At 33.3% G+C, this 17322-nt stretch overlaps 1 protein-coding gene across 1 annotated transcript in view; it reads right to left on the reverse strand.

Annotated features, from left to right (window-relative positions):
• Nucleotides 1-1158: 1158 nt before the first annotated feature.
• Nucleotides 1159-17322, reverse strand: part of LOC143249709 (lachesin-like) — a 109659-nt gene continuing 93495 nt past the window's right edge. The window contains exons 7-10 of the mRNA XM_076500021.1: nt 15459-15515; nt 6012-6074; nt 3992-4081; nt 1159-2065 (exon numbers count right to left, since the gene is read on the reverse strand). Coding sequence (XP_076356136.1) covers nt 1947-2065; nt 3992-4081; nt 6012-6074; nt 15459-15515 — 329 coding nt within the window. The 3' untranslated portion in view covers nt 1159-1946. The remainder of the gene's footprint in view (nt 2066-3991; nt 4082-6011; nt 6075-15458; nt 15516-17322) is intronic.

The following is a 17322-nucleotide window of genomic DNA, read 5'->3' on the forward strand; positions in this document are numbered from 1 at the left end:
TAACGCAGATAATCGTCGAAAAGCTTTGCGTGAATTTCAAAACAAAGAAACAACAGACTACGTGTTTATTGCAACAATGATATTAACATCCAAGCTCCATCCAACCGAAGAATAAAAGTGATGGGAAATATTTGTCAGTATACTTATGTATACAGTTCTAATCCCTTTAACATTACTTTTGAACTGTTTATATCGTAATTAAACTTACAAATCACTTTAGAGACTACAATAAAGAAAATGATTACTCGTAAAGGAAATAAATATGTTTACTTATTGTAGATAATAACATATTACACCGGCCCGGCATGGCCGAGTGGGTTAAGGCATTCGACTCATAATCCGAGGGTCACGAGTTCGAATACACGTCGCACCAAACATACTCGTCCTTTCAGCCGTAAGGGCGTTATAAGTTATGGTTAATCTCATTATTCGTTGGTAAAAGAGTATCCCAAGAGTTGGCGGTGGGCGATGATGACGAGCTGCCTTTCCTATACAATACAATTCGTGACGGCTAGCGCAGATAGCCCTCGAGTAGCTTTGCGCGAAATTCAAAAACAAACAAACAATAATATATTACTAACATTTTTCACTTTTTGTTTGTCTAAGGTACAGTTTCTTTACAAGCCATTGTTAAGAAATAAGACTTTTTACATAGTCACAAAATAAACAGTATAGAAGTGATAATCAAATTTGACGTCATAAAGAATGTCATTAAGTTTTGTTTTATTAAACTGCTATAAGAAAATCGAGTGATTAAATACGGATTTAAAATAATATTTCTTGTAAGCTAGTGAGAAGTTAGTAACTTGTATGTTATTATTATTGTCATAAGGGCAAGTTAGACTCCACAAATGAACATTTTTTGTGTCCTGTACGTATTTAAGTGTACATTTAGAAATAACATTATATCTAATTACTGTACTGAAACCGGTATTAATAAAGTCTATTAACTCTGTTATTTCTATTAACGTTAGAGCTCAATCAGGTTATAAAGAATTAGTTTTGTTTTCAGATATTCTGAGCATTCAAGTAGCTCATACTCGGAGTTCTGTACAAAAAAAACCAAAAATTCCTTTCCAGTTTTAAGTACAAATCATAAGCATTCGTTTTTATCGGTTTTATTTAGGTTTCAATAAATACATTGATAACACAACACAGTGAACAAAGTAATATATACAATGATAGAGAAAAATAAAATTTTATGGCAGAAATCCGTGTACAACCTTATTTATGGAAGTAAAATACTGAAGAGATTAAATAATATATTTCTAATTTGAAAAAATACTTTTTTCTCCTGAAACACAGCATCCTAAAGCACAGCATCCTTATAGTTTCCATTACTGTTTATATAACTACAGAATTACATCCATACATTACACACACACACACACATATATATAATCATACATGTTATATCGTGACATAAAACCTATTTTTTGTAATAACTTTAATAAGGATTTCGTAAATGTTAAAACATTTAGAATTAACGTTTATCTCTCTCTGTATATGTATCTATAACCGAGACAATAGTTTGGCCAATTCGCGTCACACTGAGCACAACGTAATATTAACATGAATTTTTCGGTTTCATTACACGTATTTACCTTTTTATTCATAAACAGTGGAATTACTTAAAACTCTTAGGAAGATATTTTTTGTTCATTAGTGATGCTGATGACAACGCTTTCTCCTTAACATTAGACAACGTTTTGAAACACAAACCACACGCCCTCTATAGGTAAACATTTCCTTTGAATCAGCTCAAGGCTTTCCAATGTGTACTTTAATATTATTTGTCATCATTCGACCGGACTGAATGACGTAATCTTCTAATTACAAGCTCATACAATAAAAATTATATTGACTATTGGCTCGGACCCAGTCTATCAGAAAATCCACGCATGCACCTGAATTTTCACGAGCATCTCAGTTTCATCAGCTGTCCGTCATCTGTCTGTCCTAGTGGTCATAATCACTGCCAGTTCAGATAAGCAATGCATTACAAAGGTGAAACACCAGAATTTTATTATACAAGGTTTATTCCCAAGAATAGCGACGTTTTTCCCTAGGAAAGAAAAGAATACATATTGTACTTGATGTGGATGTAGTTCACAATCAAAAACAGTTTCACAGAAAGATGTAAATCAATATACCCATGTTAAACTTTTCTTGCTTTCGCATTGAGAGTTAAGACATAAAACAACCACAAAACTTTAAATTAAATTTCAATGGGTAGAGCAGTAAAAAATTACGGGTAATAAAGACAATAATCTAGTTTACTAAAATATAATGTGCGAAATAATTAGAGGTATTTCAGAAAGTGAGAAAATTACAATTTAATTAATTATGTCATTTCCAAGACAGCACATGTTACATGTATGTTAATTTCCTAACACCATATATTACATGTATGTTAATTTCCTAACAAGGTATAATAACTCTGAAATTTGCAATATTGTTATCAAAATGAAAGTTCACATTTACATAATTTGACTAAGGAATAATTCTGTGCCTAAAAATAGAACATACATTAAGCATTATGTACAGTAGCTCTGCAAAGAAAAAAAAATGAAAAATACGTTTCAGGTACGGATATAGAGATTGCTTTGTATCTACTGCCTTTAGTCGTGTGTAATCTCGAAAATATAGCTTACGAATGTGGATATCAGTTTAGCAATTACGCATTATCCGATATTTTATTTAATAATGCTAAATATGTTACTTGTAACTTCGTATAAAATGCTTCAATAAAGCAGTTTTTTTTTCCATTAGCTGTTGTTACGTTAAAAACAAATAAACGTATAAATGTTATTATTGAACCATATTTTTAGCTTCCTGACGATATGACAAGAAGACTTACAGTGGATATAACAGTGGGCTTACCTTCTTGTTTCGCTTCATCAGTTAACATTACAACTTGTAAACAGTTTCCTGAAGTTTACATAAAAGTGAAGCTGTAGCAGTAGTAATGAAAGGTTGACATGAAGACAAAACAGTGATTTTTTTTTAAAGGACAGGATTATCCTTATCAGAAACGAAATTGAATATTTGGGGTTGAGTTACTTATTATCAAATATAATAGTTAACCAGACAATAAGATGAGAACTTGACAGATAATGATATGTTTTAGAAAACAAAATAAGATAATTTTGAAGCTACCTGCCCGTCTTTCAGTTTAATATACTGCAGGTAAAATGGTCTTTAAAAGTTCAGGGATTGTAGTGACCTTTCTCAGACAGTACAGTTTTGTATCTCAGCAAAAATCTGTAAACTTCTTACTGGTAATATTTCTCAACCTTCCAGCATCTTTTTTGTAGAGTTCATGCTAGGCCAAGTGACACTGTTACCGCAACGATGACATATCCAACCGAAATATTTTATAAATAACTTAATAAAACGTTAACTTAATGTATGTTGTCATTACTTACTACCATAACAATTTGAAACATAAGATCGAGTCCAATTACTGCATATCAGGTTGTGATTTTATGTTAATTAATTGCTCTAAAAACATAAAAATCAGTGCTGGATATTTTTTCGTAACTTTTTAATTCTTTTTCTGACTTGATAAACATAAATCCTCTGAGGATTTACCTTTTCATCATTAACTACTTTATAAAAACTAACTTATCGCCCCTTTTATTTCAATTCGATTAAAAAAAAACATGTTCTGTTATTTGGTAGGTATTTTATGTGGCTTTAACATGCCATCTAGACCTATACAACAATAAATTTTGAAAAATGTAAAAAATTGTAAAAAAAAACACACAAAAAACAAAAGATAATTGTTTACTAACTATTACACAATCACATCCTAACCAGCATTGATAGAATGTCAGTAATGGCGACTGACCACTGATTCTCAAAGTCAGTCAATTCCTAACATTTAAACACAGTTTGTTAACGAACTATTTATTGATTATTATGTTTATTTTGTTCCTGCATATGAATGGTTTTAGTATTTAAGAATTTACTTTTAGTAGTGTCCCACCTAAAGTAAATTCTGGAGTATCACCAGAAGGCGTATCAACATCGCCAGCTTCTCTGCTTAAGGACTCGTTAGGAAAACCGAGGTTTTCTCCTGTTGAAAAATATTTTTCATTAGAACAATATATCAAAAAGTCTAAAAGCTACCAAAGAAAACTTACATTAAATTTTGTGTTAGATACTTTTTAAAAATTGCAATACACACATCTAACTGTTTCTGAAGAAATCGATAATCTAACCTACAGTTAAATTCTTAAAACTCACTATACAGAATGAAATATATAATATAGAACAAATAATGTATTCAGGAGTTAAAACATCATGAACATGTGTTTATTTTGTAAAGTTATAAAAATGTGTCCATTGTATTGTTGGGTAAGTAATCTTAATAACAATGGCATTTTGAAACATGAAACATAAACAACTTATAAATATTTCACACAATAATCAAGTCTGTAACGGAAAACACAGAATTATTTATAAACTTTAAATTGCTTTCTGATAACGAAAGGAGTTTCATGGACTTATTTTCATAAATTACTGAAATTTTCTATTATTTTGACACAATACATTGTGTATTTTGTACTATTTTATTTGGGATTCTTTTCACAAAATATTGTGTTTTCTTAAGTTTTATGTGGTTCCTTTACATTACTGAAAAAGCGTTTTATGGTACATGGAACCTAGTGTTAGAGACTTAAGTGGTTTCTAATACTGTATCCTTTTTGTTTATAACACAAAATTGATGTTTCGTATTTTATTTTAGTTCTTACAAAAGAATATAGTGTTTTGAAATGTTTAATCCGATTTCTTTATAATAGACTAACTTTATTTCTAATGTTCCATTAAACTTTCATCAAATACTATGTTTTTTTTTTATAATTTTATCGAGTTTATTTTCCCCAGTCAGTAATGTTTTATGTTTTTTTTTGTTCAAGTTATTTTCACAGACTATAATGCTTTTTAATTTTCTGTGAAACTTCTCAGCACAGATCAAAATGTTTTTTAAAGGTTTAAGGGCTTCATCTTCTGTAAAAAATTGATGGTTCATACTTTCTCACATTTATCAGAAATTAATTAGCACACATTACAGCGTATTCAAATGTTTCATTAATTTTCATAAAAGAAAAACGGTTTTTTTAAAGTAGTACGTTCCTTTCGTTTGTTTGTTTGTTTTGAATTTCGCGCAAAGCTGCACGAAGACTATTTGCGCTAGCCGTCCCTAATTTAGCAGGGTAAGAATAGAGGGAAGGCAGCTAGTCATCACCACACACCGCCAACTCTTAAGCTACTCTTTTACCAACGAATAGTGGGATTGACGTCACATTATAACGCCCCCACGGCTGAAAGGGCAAGCATGTTTGGTGCCAGCGGGATTCGAACAAGCGACCCTCAGATTACGAGTCGAACGCCTTAACCCACCTGGCCATTCCGGGCCGTCATTTATGACGTGGTATAACCAGCAAAACGACACTGATTATTTTGAGCTATGTATTTGGTGCTTGGAAGCAATTGTTATTCTTGTTTATTAAATTCTAAATAACATTCACGCAGCTTCCAGTAATTGATCATCTGTTTGGTGTTATTATTTCGCTTTTGTAAACCTTAGTAAATCATTTTGTTTACATACCTATTTTATTTATTAAGGGCAACTTCACTTTACCATTAGTTCCAACGAGACGATATCTAACTTCCTCAGCTTTCTGTTTTACCTCAGTATAAGCGCTCTGCCTCCCACTTCACTTATGTTGTTCAACGTTACAAGAATTATTTTCTTTGAAAAGCTAAAACTTCGAGCTTTACATGCAGTTCTGTTTGCAAGAAAATAAAAATTCCTGTACGAAAGTCTTACAATGTAATTACTTCTCTCCTAATGTATCACTTCAAGGCGCCATATAAACATCAAATAAGTTGAAATAAGCCGTCCATTATGGACACTAAGGTTGGACAAGGGAAAGGTGAATGTACACGTAAAATGTTTCCAAAGATTCTGAACAGCACTCTGCAATAACGTATTTTATTACCTTGTATCCTTCTCGCCGATTCTTTAGTATCTGCTTGCTTTAAAGGCATGTTGTCATCTCGTTCTATTAAAAACAAAATCAGGAATAGGTTAGATAATTAAAAGAAGTGTTTGAATGGTGAAGCTATATGATACCGCCTAAACACGGTGGAAACCTGGAAAACAATGTATATATATATTCATTTGTTTTAACGTAAAAAAATCCGAAACAAAAAAACGCTGCACTAATTCAAAAGATCCTAGTGTACAAGCTATAGTGTGGAATTATAAAATGTACCCTAAGTTTTAAGGCTGACTGCGGAATAGAACACACATAGCGGTGGGGATACACCATCTATCACTTTTAATCTCCATTCTCCAGTCTCACATAAGAAATGGAAGAGTAGCAATAGATATAGAAATTAGGAGATCGAGATGTGGGTGCTTAGGCCCACAACGTCCCCCATATATATCACCCTTCCCTGCCTGTAGGCAGTTGTAGGAAGACCTCAGTACGGTAAAAAGGCACTAACTGGTAGCACAGAAGACGAATTATATAGTATGAAGTGTATCATCAAGTTATCTAAACAAACCAATATACCTCCTAATCACCACCCATTTATTAAGTCTATTGAGGCTATCGTTCTCTAAACAAGCCTTTGTATGCGACAAGGTGTACATCCGCATAAAGTAGTGCCAAGTTGTTTGTTTTGTTTTTGAATTTCGCGCAAAGCTACACGAGGGCTATCTGCGCTGGCCGTCTATAATTTAACAGTGTAAGACCTCTAGTCTTACACTGTTAAATTAGGAAGGCAGCAAGTCATCACCACCCATCGCTAACTCTTGGGTTACTCTTTTACCAATGAATAGTGGGATTGACCGTCACATTATAACGCCCCCACGGCTGAAAAGGCGAGCATGTTTGGTGCGACGGGGTTGCGAACCCGCGACCCTCAGATTACAAGTCGCACGCCTTAACCCACTTGGCCATGCTGGGCTTGCGCCAAGTTGTTAAATGGCTTTATTCATAACTAAAAACAGTTACTATAAATTGTAAGTAAAATTTTCCTAATTTTTATTTATCTATATTTATTTAATACAATCTTATATTTATTACAGAAGAGTTTAATTATTTTATTTAAAGTTTCTTTATTAAATCCAGTAACTGTTAATTTTTTAATCAAATATTTCAACATCAATAATAAAATATTGTAATTTATTACAACTTTCACAATATCTGAATAATTGTAAAGTTATAGTGTTTGTAACAGAGGGGTATGGTACGTTACTATTAAAAAAGGGTAAACCATAAATAAAACTAAGTATTAGAGATGTTTATGAGACCATGTTTTAAGCACTAAATAGAACTAAGTATTATATGTGTTTATGAGACCATGTTTTAAGCACTAAATAGAACTAAGTATTAGAGATGTTTATGAGACCATGTTTTAAGCACTAAATAGAACTAAGTATTAGAGATGTTTATGAGACCATGTTTTAAGCACTAAATAGAACTAAGTATTATATGTGTTTATGAGACCATGTTTTAAGCACTAAATAGAACTAAGTATTAGAGATGTTTATGAGACCATGTTTTAAGCACTAAATAGAACTAAGTATTATATGTGTTTATGAGACCATGTTTTAAGCATAAATAGAACTAAGTATTAGAGATGTTTATGAGACCATGTTTTAAGCTAAATGTACTAGAGATGTTTATGAGACCATGTTTTAAGCACTAAATAGAACTAAGTATTAGAGATGTTTATGAGACCATGTTTTAAGCACTAAATAAAACTAAGTATTAGAGATGTTTATGCGACTATGTTTCAAACACGGAATAGATGTAAGTATTAGCGGTTTTTATGAAACTATGTTTCAGAAATTGAATTCAGATAAGTATTAGAAATGACTGTGAGACTACGTATAAAATATTTTATCAGACTATGTTTTAAATATTAAGTATTACAGGTGTTTATGAAATTATGTTTGCAACACTCGATAGAACTGAGTATTAGAGATGTTTATGTGACTATGTTTCCATCACTGAAAGGAACTATGTATTAGTGGTGTTCAAACACTGAATGGAAGATGAGTTAAAGATATGTATCAGACTATGTTTAAAAAACTTAACAGAACTGAGAATTAGAGGTGTTTACAAGACTATGTTTCAAAAATTGAATGGAGCTAATTATTAAAAATTATTGTAAAACTATGTTTCAAACACTGAATAGAGCCATGTATTAAAGACATTTGTGATACAATATTTCAAACATTCAATAGAACTAAGTATTAAACGTGTTTACGAGACTATGTTTCAAACAGTGAATAGAACTAAGTATTAGAGGTGTTTATTAGACCATTATTGAAACACTGAATACAAATAAGTATTACAGGTGTTAATGAGACTATGATTCCAGCACTGAAAAGAACTGAGTGTTAAAGATGTTTATCAGACTATGTTTGAAATGCTGAATAGGACTAAGTATTAAAAATATTTGCAATGATATCCTTATCAGTTATTTTAATTTCTATATCTAAATAATATGCTTCTGTATTAGGTATTGAAGTTATTTTAATTCCTAATACTGCTGGATAAATAGTATTAATAACATTATTTATTTCAGTTACGAGTCGGTTTCCCCGGAACTTAAAATATATTTATCATCCTGTGTTGTTTGACTTTCAGAAATAACATACCTACAATTCGAAGAACAAATGTGAAGAGAAGGGGATGAGGAAAGAATGTAAACCTGCTACTTCCGGTATTTAAACCCATTACTTCCGGCAGATAAACATATTACTTCCGGAATTGAGAACCTGTACTTCAGCAGATAGTCTTTATAATACGTTTCTTTAATTCTCAGATACAATAGTCACCTGTTTATTAACTTCCAACTGGTATTTACAGAATGAATACATACTTTTTGTCAAAGAGCAAAGCAAAGTATACGAGTGTAAAAGTGCTCGTCTGCTTAAAATGACCCTTAAAGATACCTGAAAGCCGACAGAAATATAGTCATCTGAAACTTATTTTCGTATTGAGTAGAAAAGCTACCTTCTTAGTAAATGCAAAGTTTAACATAATATACTAGTATGATATCGAAAGTCGTGGAATCAATACCCCAGGTTGTCTACTTTGTAAATCCTGAAGCTGGATCCTTACTTTAATAACACTATGTAACACAAATTTTGTTCCTGGATAGTATGTGTTATTTCTTAATTGCTTGTGTTGTAAAAGTACAGAAAATGGCCATTATTCCCTTCAAACTTTGCTTTTGTGACCTCGATAATGGAATTTAGAAATTAACCTATTTTCTATGTAAAATGGACAAATTTGCACATTTTCATTTACATAAGGTCTGAATAAAACAACACATGAATCAAGATTTACATGTATTTATACTAAAGATATACAAAATGAACAAAAATGTTTAGAAGTGAGTAGTTTTTCGAGATTTGTGATTGTAATGTAAATCACTTTCACGTATCAGCTCCCAAATGTGGTCTCCCATCATGTTTTCGTTAAAGGCTCCCAGGTGATAAAAGCAAAGTCTGAAGAGAAAAATAGGTATTTTATATTTACTTCAAGCATAAGCAATTGGAAAACAACACTTTCTGTCCAGAAACAAAAAAAAGTAAAAATTTTGTTACATAGTGTAATTTAAAGTGGTAACAAACCAAGTGGTAATGTAAAATCGTTTGGTATAATTTCTAATAACAAAGGTAAAAATGTAAGTGATTCACAAATTTTAAAAAAACGATTTCCAAAACAAAATTAGTGAAACAGAATAGATAAGACATTTCGTATCATGGGCTTTAAATTTTGAATTTTAATTAAAGTGACTCGAGGGTTAACTGTACTAGGACGTGGAAGTAACAGACGAGAATGAAGGTACAAAGTGAACATGATCCACCACCTACCCTACAAAAGAAGAATGTGACTGACTGTCATATTATAACCCCCCACACGGCTGAAAGAATGAAGATGTTTGGTGATGGGAATCAAATATACGACATACTTCCTGCCAGTGAAGTCCGATCACGGCCAGGTGTGTTAAGGTGTGCAATCTGAGGGTCGCAGGTTCGAATCCCCTTTGCACCAAACATGCTGTTATAATGTGGCGGTCAATCCCACTATTCGTTGGTAAAAGAGTAGCCCAAGCGTTGGCGATGGGTGGTGATGACTAGTTGCCTTTCTTCTAGTCCTACACTGCTAAATTAGGGACGGATAGCGCAGATAGCCCTCGTGTAGCTTTGCGCGAAATTCAAAACCAACAAAAAAACAAACATATCATAAAACAATTATTACGTTTGTCATATTGAACATTTAGGAATGTGATTTTGTTTATTTTTTGTTTGTTTTATTGAATCCGCATTTCTCAGAGATCACGTGGATTGTTCAACATTGTTTTTATAATTTTTTCAAGAAACCTAAACTGAGTGTGTTTTTTTGTTTCTTTTTTGAATTTCGCACATAGCTACTTGAGGGCTATCTGCGTTAGCCGTCTCTAATTTAGCAGTGTAAGACTAGAGGGAAGGCAGTTAGTCATTACAACTTACCGATAACTCTTGGGCTACTCTTTTACTAACGAATAGCGGGATTGACCGAACATAATAACGCACCCACGGCTGAAAGAGCGAGCATGTTTGGTGAGGAGGGGATTAGCTGAATGTGACTTAGTGGTTAGTGTACCTGGAATACGAATCTAAAAAAAAAAAAACAAGTCCCTAACTATTTATATGCAAAAACGGCTCGTTTGGGTTGAGAAAATATTTTACATAGAAGAGCGAACAAGGACTCAACTTCGCAATAGCACCTAGGTACATTCCAACCATAGAAATCAAAACATGTTCAGAAGACCTAGCCAGGAGACTTGTGATACTTTCTACAGAGAACAAAAACAAGGAAACAACCAAACACAACCAACAGAAAGAAGACAACTTAGATAATTTTATTGACATCCAACAGCCAACCTTCCCAGGTAAAATTACAAATTTATATTTTCCAGAAACACCTAAAAACAACATCTTAAACGATTTTTTCAATGAATTTTCTCACAAAACCATCAACATAATTTCACAAAACAGAAAACTAAAAAACAACCTTACAAAAAGAGACATTAATTCCATTAAAAACCTAAAACAAGACAAAAACATAAAAATTCTAAAAGCAGATAAAGGTAACGCTATAGTCATAATGAACACGAATGAATACATCCAAAAAAAATGAAGAACATCTTATCAGACACGAACAAATTTAAACCAATACACACAAATCCAACAAAGACACACGAGACACAACTGAACAAATTACTACTACAGATGAAAAAAGCCAACACAATTTCACAAACACTTTATTCCTACCTCCGTAAAACCGACTCACGCGAACCGCAAATATACGGCATCCCCAAACCTCATAAACCAGATTGTCCATTACGACCAATAATGTCCACATATGAATCGTTTAATTACAATATTGGTAAATACATAGCATGGGCATTCTCCAAATATGTAACATCAGCCAGCTCATTCATCAAAGACTCTTTTAATTTCAAGTCTAATCTAAATCAACTTAATCATAAAGCCTTAATGGCCAGTTTCGATGTTATATCCCTCTTTACAGAAGTTCCAACCACTGAAGCCTGCAAGATAGCCTTAGAACTCTATATCCGAGACCCTAACCCAACTATAGACATTCCCAGTAACCAGTTAGCAACCCTCATAGAATTCACCACGATAAAGACAAACTTCATGTTCAACAACCAAAACTATATACAAACAAATGGCTTAAGCATGAGCAACCCAGTATCATCAGTTCTAGCCAATATTTTTATGACACAACTTGAAACACAAGCAATTAACACAGCATTACATCCACCACTATACTGGTACAGATATGTAGATGACACGGTTGCGGGATTCAAATCTACAGAACACATACTTAATTTTTTCAATCACATTAACTCTATACATCCCAACATTAACTTCACATGTGAACAGGAAGAAAGCAATCAAATATCATTTCTTAACCTCAAAATTACAAGAACCGACACACAATTCAAAACAGAAGTCCACCGAAAAATCACCCATACTGGACTATACATTCCTTGGGACTCAGCACATGAAACAAAACAAAAACTCAACATACTAAGAAACCAAATAAACACAGCCATAAAACTATGCTTACCAGATAAAATTAACGATGGATTAGACAAAATAAAACAATACTTCATCAACATCAATAAGTTTCCTCCACAAACCGTAGAAAACATTATACGCACACACCTAGACAGAAAGCAAAATCAACCAACTAAAGTAAATATATCTCACGAATCAAAAAATCACGAAACCATATACTGCTGTGTACCATATATTCCCGACATCAGCAGACAAATAACCAACATTTGGCAAAAACTAGTAACAAAATATGACATTCCAGTTAATACCAAATTTATTCAAAAACCAGGCACAAAACTGAGGTCTATACTATGTAAAAACTACACTGACAAACACCACACCAACATTATTTATAAAATACAATGTGATAACTGCCACGACTTCTATATTGGAGAAACAAGTAGAAAAATGGAAACCAGATTCAAAGAACATAAAAAGTCACCTTCACACGTTTTCGAACACTGCAAGTCAAATAAACACAACATAACCATAGAAAACACTCAAATACTAAATAAAGAAACAAACATAAACGCAAAATTAAAGAAGCCTTACTTATACAACAACTTAAACCCAAAATAAACCAATATAAAGGAACGCCTTTATACCTATATTAATATAATAAAATAAATAAAATTATATATCCAAACATCTAATACCGCCCTCTACATTTTGACACTCAGTTACACAACCGCTTTCAAACATGTGGTCAGCTTCCGGTCAGTTACCTCTTTCTTTGTGAACCTGACGATGACAGAAGAAGGTCGAAACGTTGTTCGCTCTTCTATGTAAAATATTTTCTCAACCCAAACGAGCCGTTTTTGCATATAAATTTCCCTAACTATGTGGGCATGGCCGCGTTATTGTAGTAACTGTCAAACTAGGATAACAGAACAGGTCAGAAGCCTCTGTGTAGCTTTGCTTGAAAGTTTTGAATAGAACATCGTACATTTAAATGTATCTAAAAATCGTCTAAAAGATATATGTTTGCTTGTTTGCGTGAAAGAAAACTAAAAATCTCAAGGAACAACAGAACAAAATAACTAGTTTTAAACTATAACTAAAGTCGTTATACTAACTGAAGAAACAATTAGGAATTTTGCTCGTTTTGAAATAATTCTTAAACTTAACTTATATTAACTGACGTAAACCATTTATGTCGTTTTCATAATTTCCGCTAGCACATCACATTTTACTTGATATTTTCATTCAAGTTTTATTCATTACGTTGTATAATATTTCCTGACTTTTAAACGTCTCGCCCCCAAGTGGCACAGCGGTATGTTTGCGGATTTACCCGCTAAAAACCGGGTTTCGATACCCGTGGTGGGCATAAAACAAATAGCACATTGTGTAGCTTTGTGCTTAACTAAAAAAAAACAAACGAAGTTTAAACGTCTTTTGTTGGTTTTGTATTTCGCGCAAAGCTACACGAGGACTATCTGCGCTAACCGTTCCTAATTTAGCAGCGTAACACTAGAGGAAAGGCAGCTAGCTAGTCATCACCGCCAACTCTTGGGCTACTTTTTTACCAACGAATAGTGGGATTGATCGCACATTATAGCACCTCCACGGCTGAAAGGGCGAGCATGTTTGGTGCGACGGGGATTCGAACTGTCATGATATTACAAGCAACCTTCTTTTAGGAATAAGTTTAAGATGTAATTAGTTTGAAATTTTAAATGATTTGGAAAGTAAAGTTTGTAAAATAAAAAAAGTTATATGCATATATATCGCTATTAACTCAATAATCACGACAAACCATAACAAAATCTCTATGTCTGTTATATGTGTTCCAGTCTATTTCTTATAATCAAAGTTTAATCAGTAAAAAGTTCAACAAAAACATTCTTGTTTTTTTCTTCTTTCTTCAATAAAAAGAACTGGATATAAAGTCGATATTCAATACACATACATACCTAGTCAATAAGATTTGTACAGTAATAAGCCTCGCTCGAAGTTCTAAAAAATAATATTACTTAAACCTCCTGTAGGGGATATTTATAAAACTTTTTTTTAAAAACTTGGTCTTAAGCCCCTGAGTTATGATGACTGATGATAAACTCTATAGAAAAGTCATACAAAAAAAATTAAATTTTTATTTTCTCTTTTTTCCATTTCTTATTGTTACCGGTTCGTCTCTCTTTAGGAAACACTGAGTAACCACCTTAAAAGACAGTAATAATTTCGTAATGATTACGTGTTATCTCTACCAATTCTGTCAGGACAATGTTAGGTCCTTTATGACTTCATCTGCGTTAGTCATGAAGTGTAAGTCTTTACGATGTTTACATTTAAAATATGTTCCAGTTGTGGTTCAGGTGTGAACAATGTTTTGTTTGTTTTTGAATTTCGCACAAAGCTACTAGAGGGCTATCTGTGCTAGCCGTCCCTAATTTAGTAGTATAAGACCAGAGGGAAAGCAGGTAGTCATCACCACCCACCGCCAACTCTTGGGCTACTATTTTACCAACGAATAGTTGGATTGACCGTCACATTAGAACGCCCCCATGGCTGAAAGGGCAAGCATGTATGGCGCGATGGGGATGCGAACCCGCGACCCTCAGATTACGAGTCGCACGCCTTAATACGCTTGGCCATGCCGGGCCCAGGTCTGAACATTTGATAAAATGACTTCGCATTAAACACAACAAAGTGACTCACTCTTTTCTAACTTACAAACCGGAATTCGATACTTATGCAGAGTGAAGGACAGATAGTTTATAATGTAGCTCAGAATTTTTTAATACACTTGTCGCTTAAGAGAAAGATTGGCTCATTTTGTTATTTGCCGTTAAGCGCTTAACTACACAATAATTTGCATATTTCCTTTCCATTGCAAGTATATAAACCTGATGTGTTACATTTTAAGCCCTCAGAATTACCCGCTGAAGTACTGAATGTATAACCACTAAACAGTGGTTCAAAGGTCGAAATTTAGTAAATTTCACTACCTGTTGAAATCTTCATAAACCAAGTGCGTGTTTTGGATTTCTAACTTTTCATAGTGTACCTTGTATAATGTTTTATTAAACGTTTTTTGTAGTTTTGATTGGGTCCTTTATGGCACAACAATAAGAGAACTGAGAACACTGTAAAACGACGAAGACAAAACTCGCATGTTGTTCATCAGTTACAGTTAACTTCTAGGTTTATTTAAAACATCTGTAACTAATGAAAATATTACGCCGATAGAAATAATTTATCCTATTGTACAAACTTATGACTGAAATTTCATGAAAATAACTTTGATTAGGTTGTGTGTTAATAAACAACAAAGCAAATTTCTTACCTAAAACGCTGTTCGGCGTGGTGGTTATATCTTCTTTAGCTGGAGAAAGGTGTATTTCTGTACATATAAAGAATAATGATTAATAATTTTGATCGAAAAATATTTTATAGTTTTACGTTCTATATACAAGTTTTCTAAACTTATAAATTGTGCTTTATTCATATGTTAACGATCAGGCGTAATAAACAATATCCCCCCCCCAGCCATTCAAGTACTTATCAGCCCTGCTTAGATGCCCGTGTTGAGCGGTTGTATTGAGGGAAGAGGAAGAAGTAGGGACAGTGGCGTCATCTGGGACGTTGTTGGGCTTCCCTGGCAGGTCGTTGTTGCTATTCTGACATGAAACTTGATAACTTAAACTGTCTGCTACCAGACAGTTCATTGGTGGGCGTGGCATTACATTTCAATTGTTACTCAACAGAGTGAACGTTGCTAGGCTATGAAGTAACATTAGGTGACATGTTGGGAGGGTATGAAATTTATCCTAAAGTCCAAGCTAAACATGAAGTAACAACAGCTTTAGTAACATAATTTTCCTGTATAAACAGCTTCCACTTTTATGAAATCCGTGTAGTACAATGAAATATATTAATGAAAACTTGCAACGTAAGCTGAACAAGATAAAATCTATATACAATTTTATCTGCCCATAGAAACACTGTCAGCCTTCATTAAATAAATGAAAACTATAAAGTCATTCTCAAGATGCATAAAAGGAAATGTTTACTGCTATATAGAATAGAAATCATGATTATATGGTTAAATGAATAAAATAAGAATATTTATACATGATGCCGGACCTATAAAACAGTAATATTCCATGTTACATTATTGCATGATATTTAGAAATGTTATCACGAAAAATCAGTCATTTTCATATAAAATACAAACAGTTATTTTATATGTAATTAAACACAGACATTGATATGGCGTGTTGAAACACGTTGATCTGTATCACCCTCTGATGGTTCGCTGACGTCCTATTTTTGGAAGGTTCGTCATACCAATCCGACCTCTCGTGCCAATTTGTGGTCTAACTACATACACGCACTCTGTTGACTAACACTCGCACTATGATGTTACGCCTAGCAATACGATCTCTGATAAAGCCAAATTTTATTGTCAAATGTCATGGTGGCATGGGAACATCCATCTTTTACAGCGGCCTGTGAATGTGCTACCAGCAGCGTGCCATCTGGTTCCACTTTGTGGAACTATGGCGCCATTATTTTTGCCCATACCACTCTCTCTGATGCAACCAGTCAGCGCGTGCGTCTGAGCAGACCTAACTACTCATACAGAAATTTATCCATGCGTTTTATACACATTACTTACACTATGTTACCAAATATGTTTTAACAGCATAGCCCCCTTTAATCATGATGGGCCAGTCCTTATGAAGTACTATTTTTATAAGTTATTAATAAACAACCAGTCGGAATAAAGAAGCCCAAGGACTTTTAAAAACAACTGGTTTAGTTAACGTAGTAATGATAGCATGGGAGTTCAAGACAAGTCAAGGGGCATTCCCATTCTTATATCCACAAAAGATAATATTGAGAGTGCTAATATTCAACGTCGGTATAACCAACTAAAATCATTTATTTGTAGGCCTATGTTAAATGTTGGTGTGTGAAGAAAATTGTACGAGTATCAATTAAGGAGGCAAACAATGTTTTGTGAAATCCTGCAGGGTAACGCCCCCTACCATACCATAGATCACAACAATAATCTGATGGAAATTGTATCCAAAATTGTCTTCTTTTTCTCCAGATTCCGAAACGAATTATTTCAACGGATCAGAGACACTTTGAAATACTATACGAGGAATATAAAAGACAAGCCTGAAACTGTCGCCAAACTT

Source organism: Tachypleus tridentatus, chromosome 4 (genome assembly GCF_004210375.1).
Source record: "Tachypleus tridentatus isolate NWPU-2018 chromosome 4, ASM421037v1, whole genome shotgun sequence".
In the NCBI taxonomy this organism is placed as follows: Eukaryota; Metazoa; Arthropoda; class Merostomata; order Xiphosura; family Limulidae; genus Tachypleus; species Tachypleus tridentatus.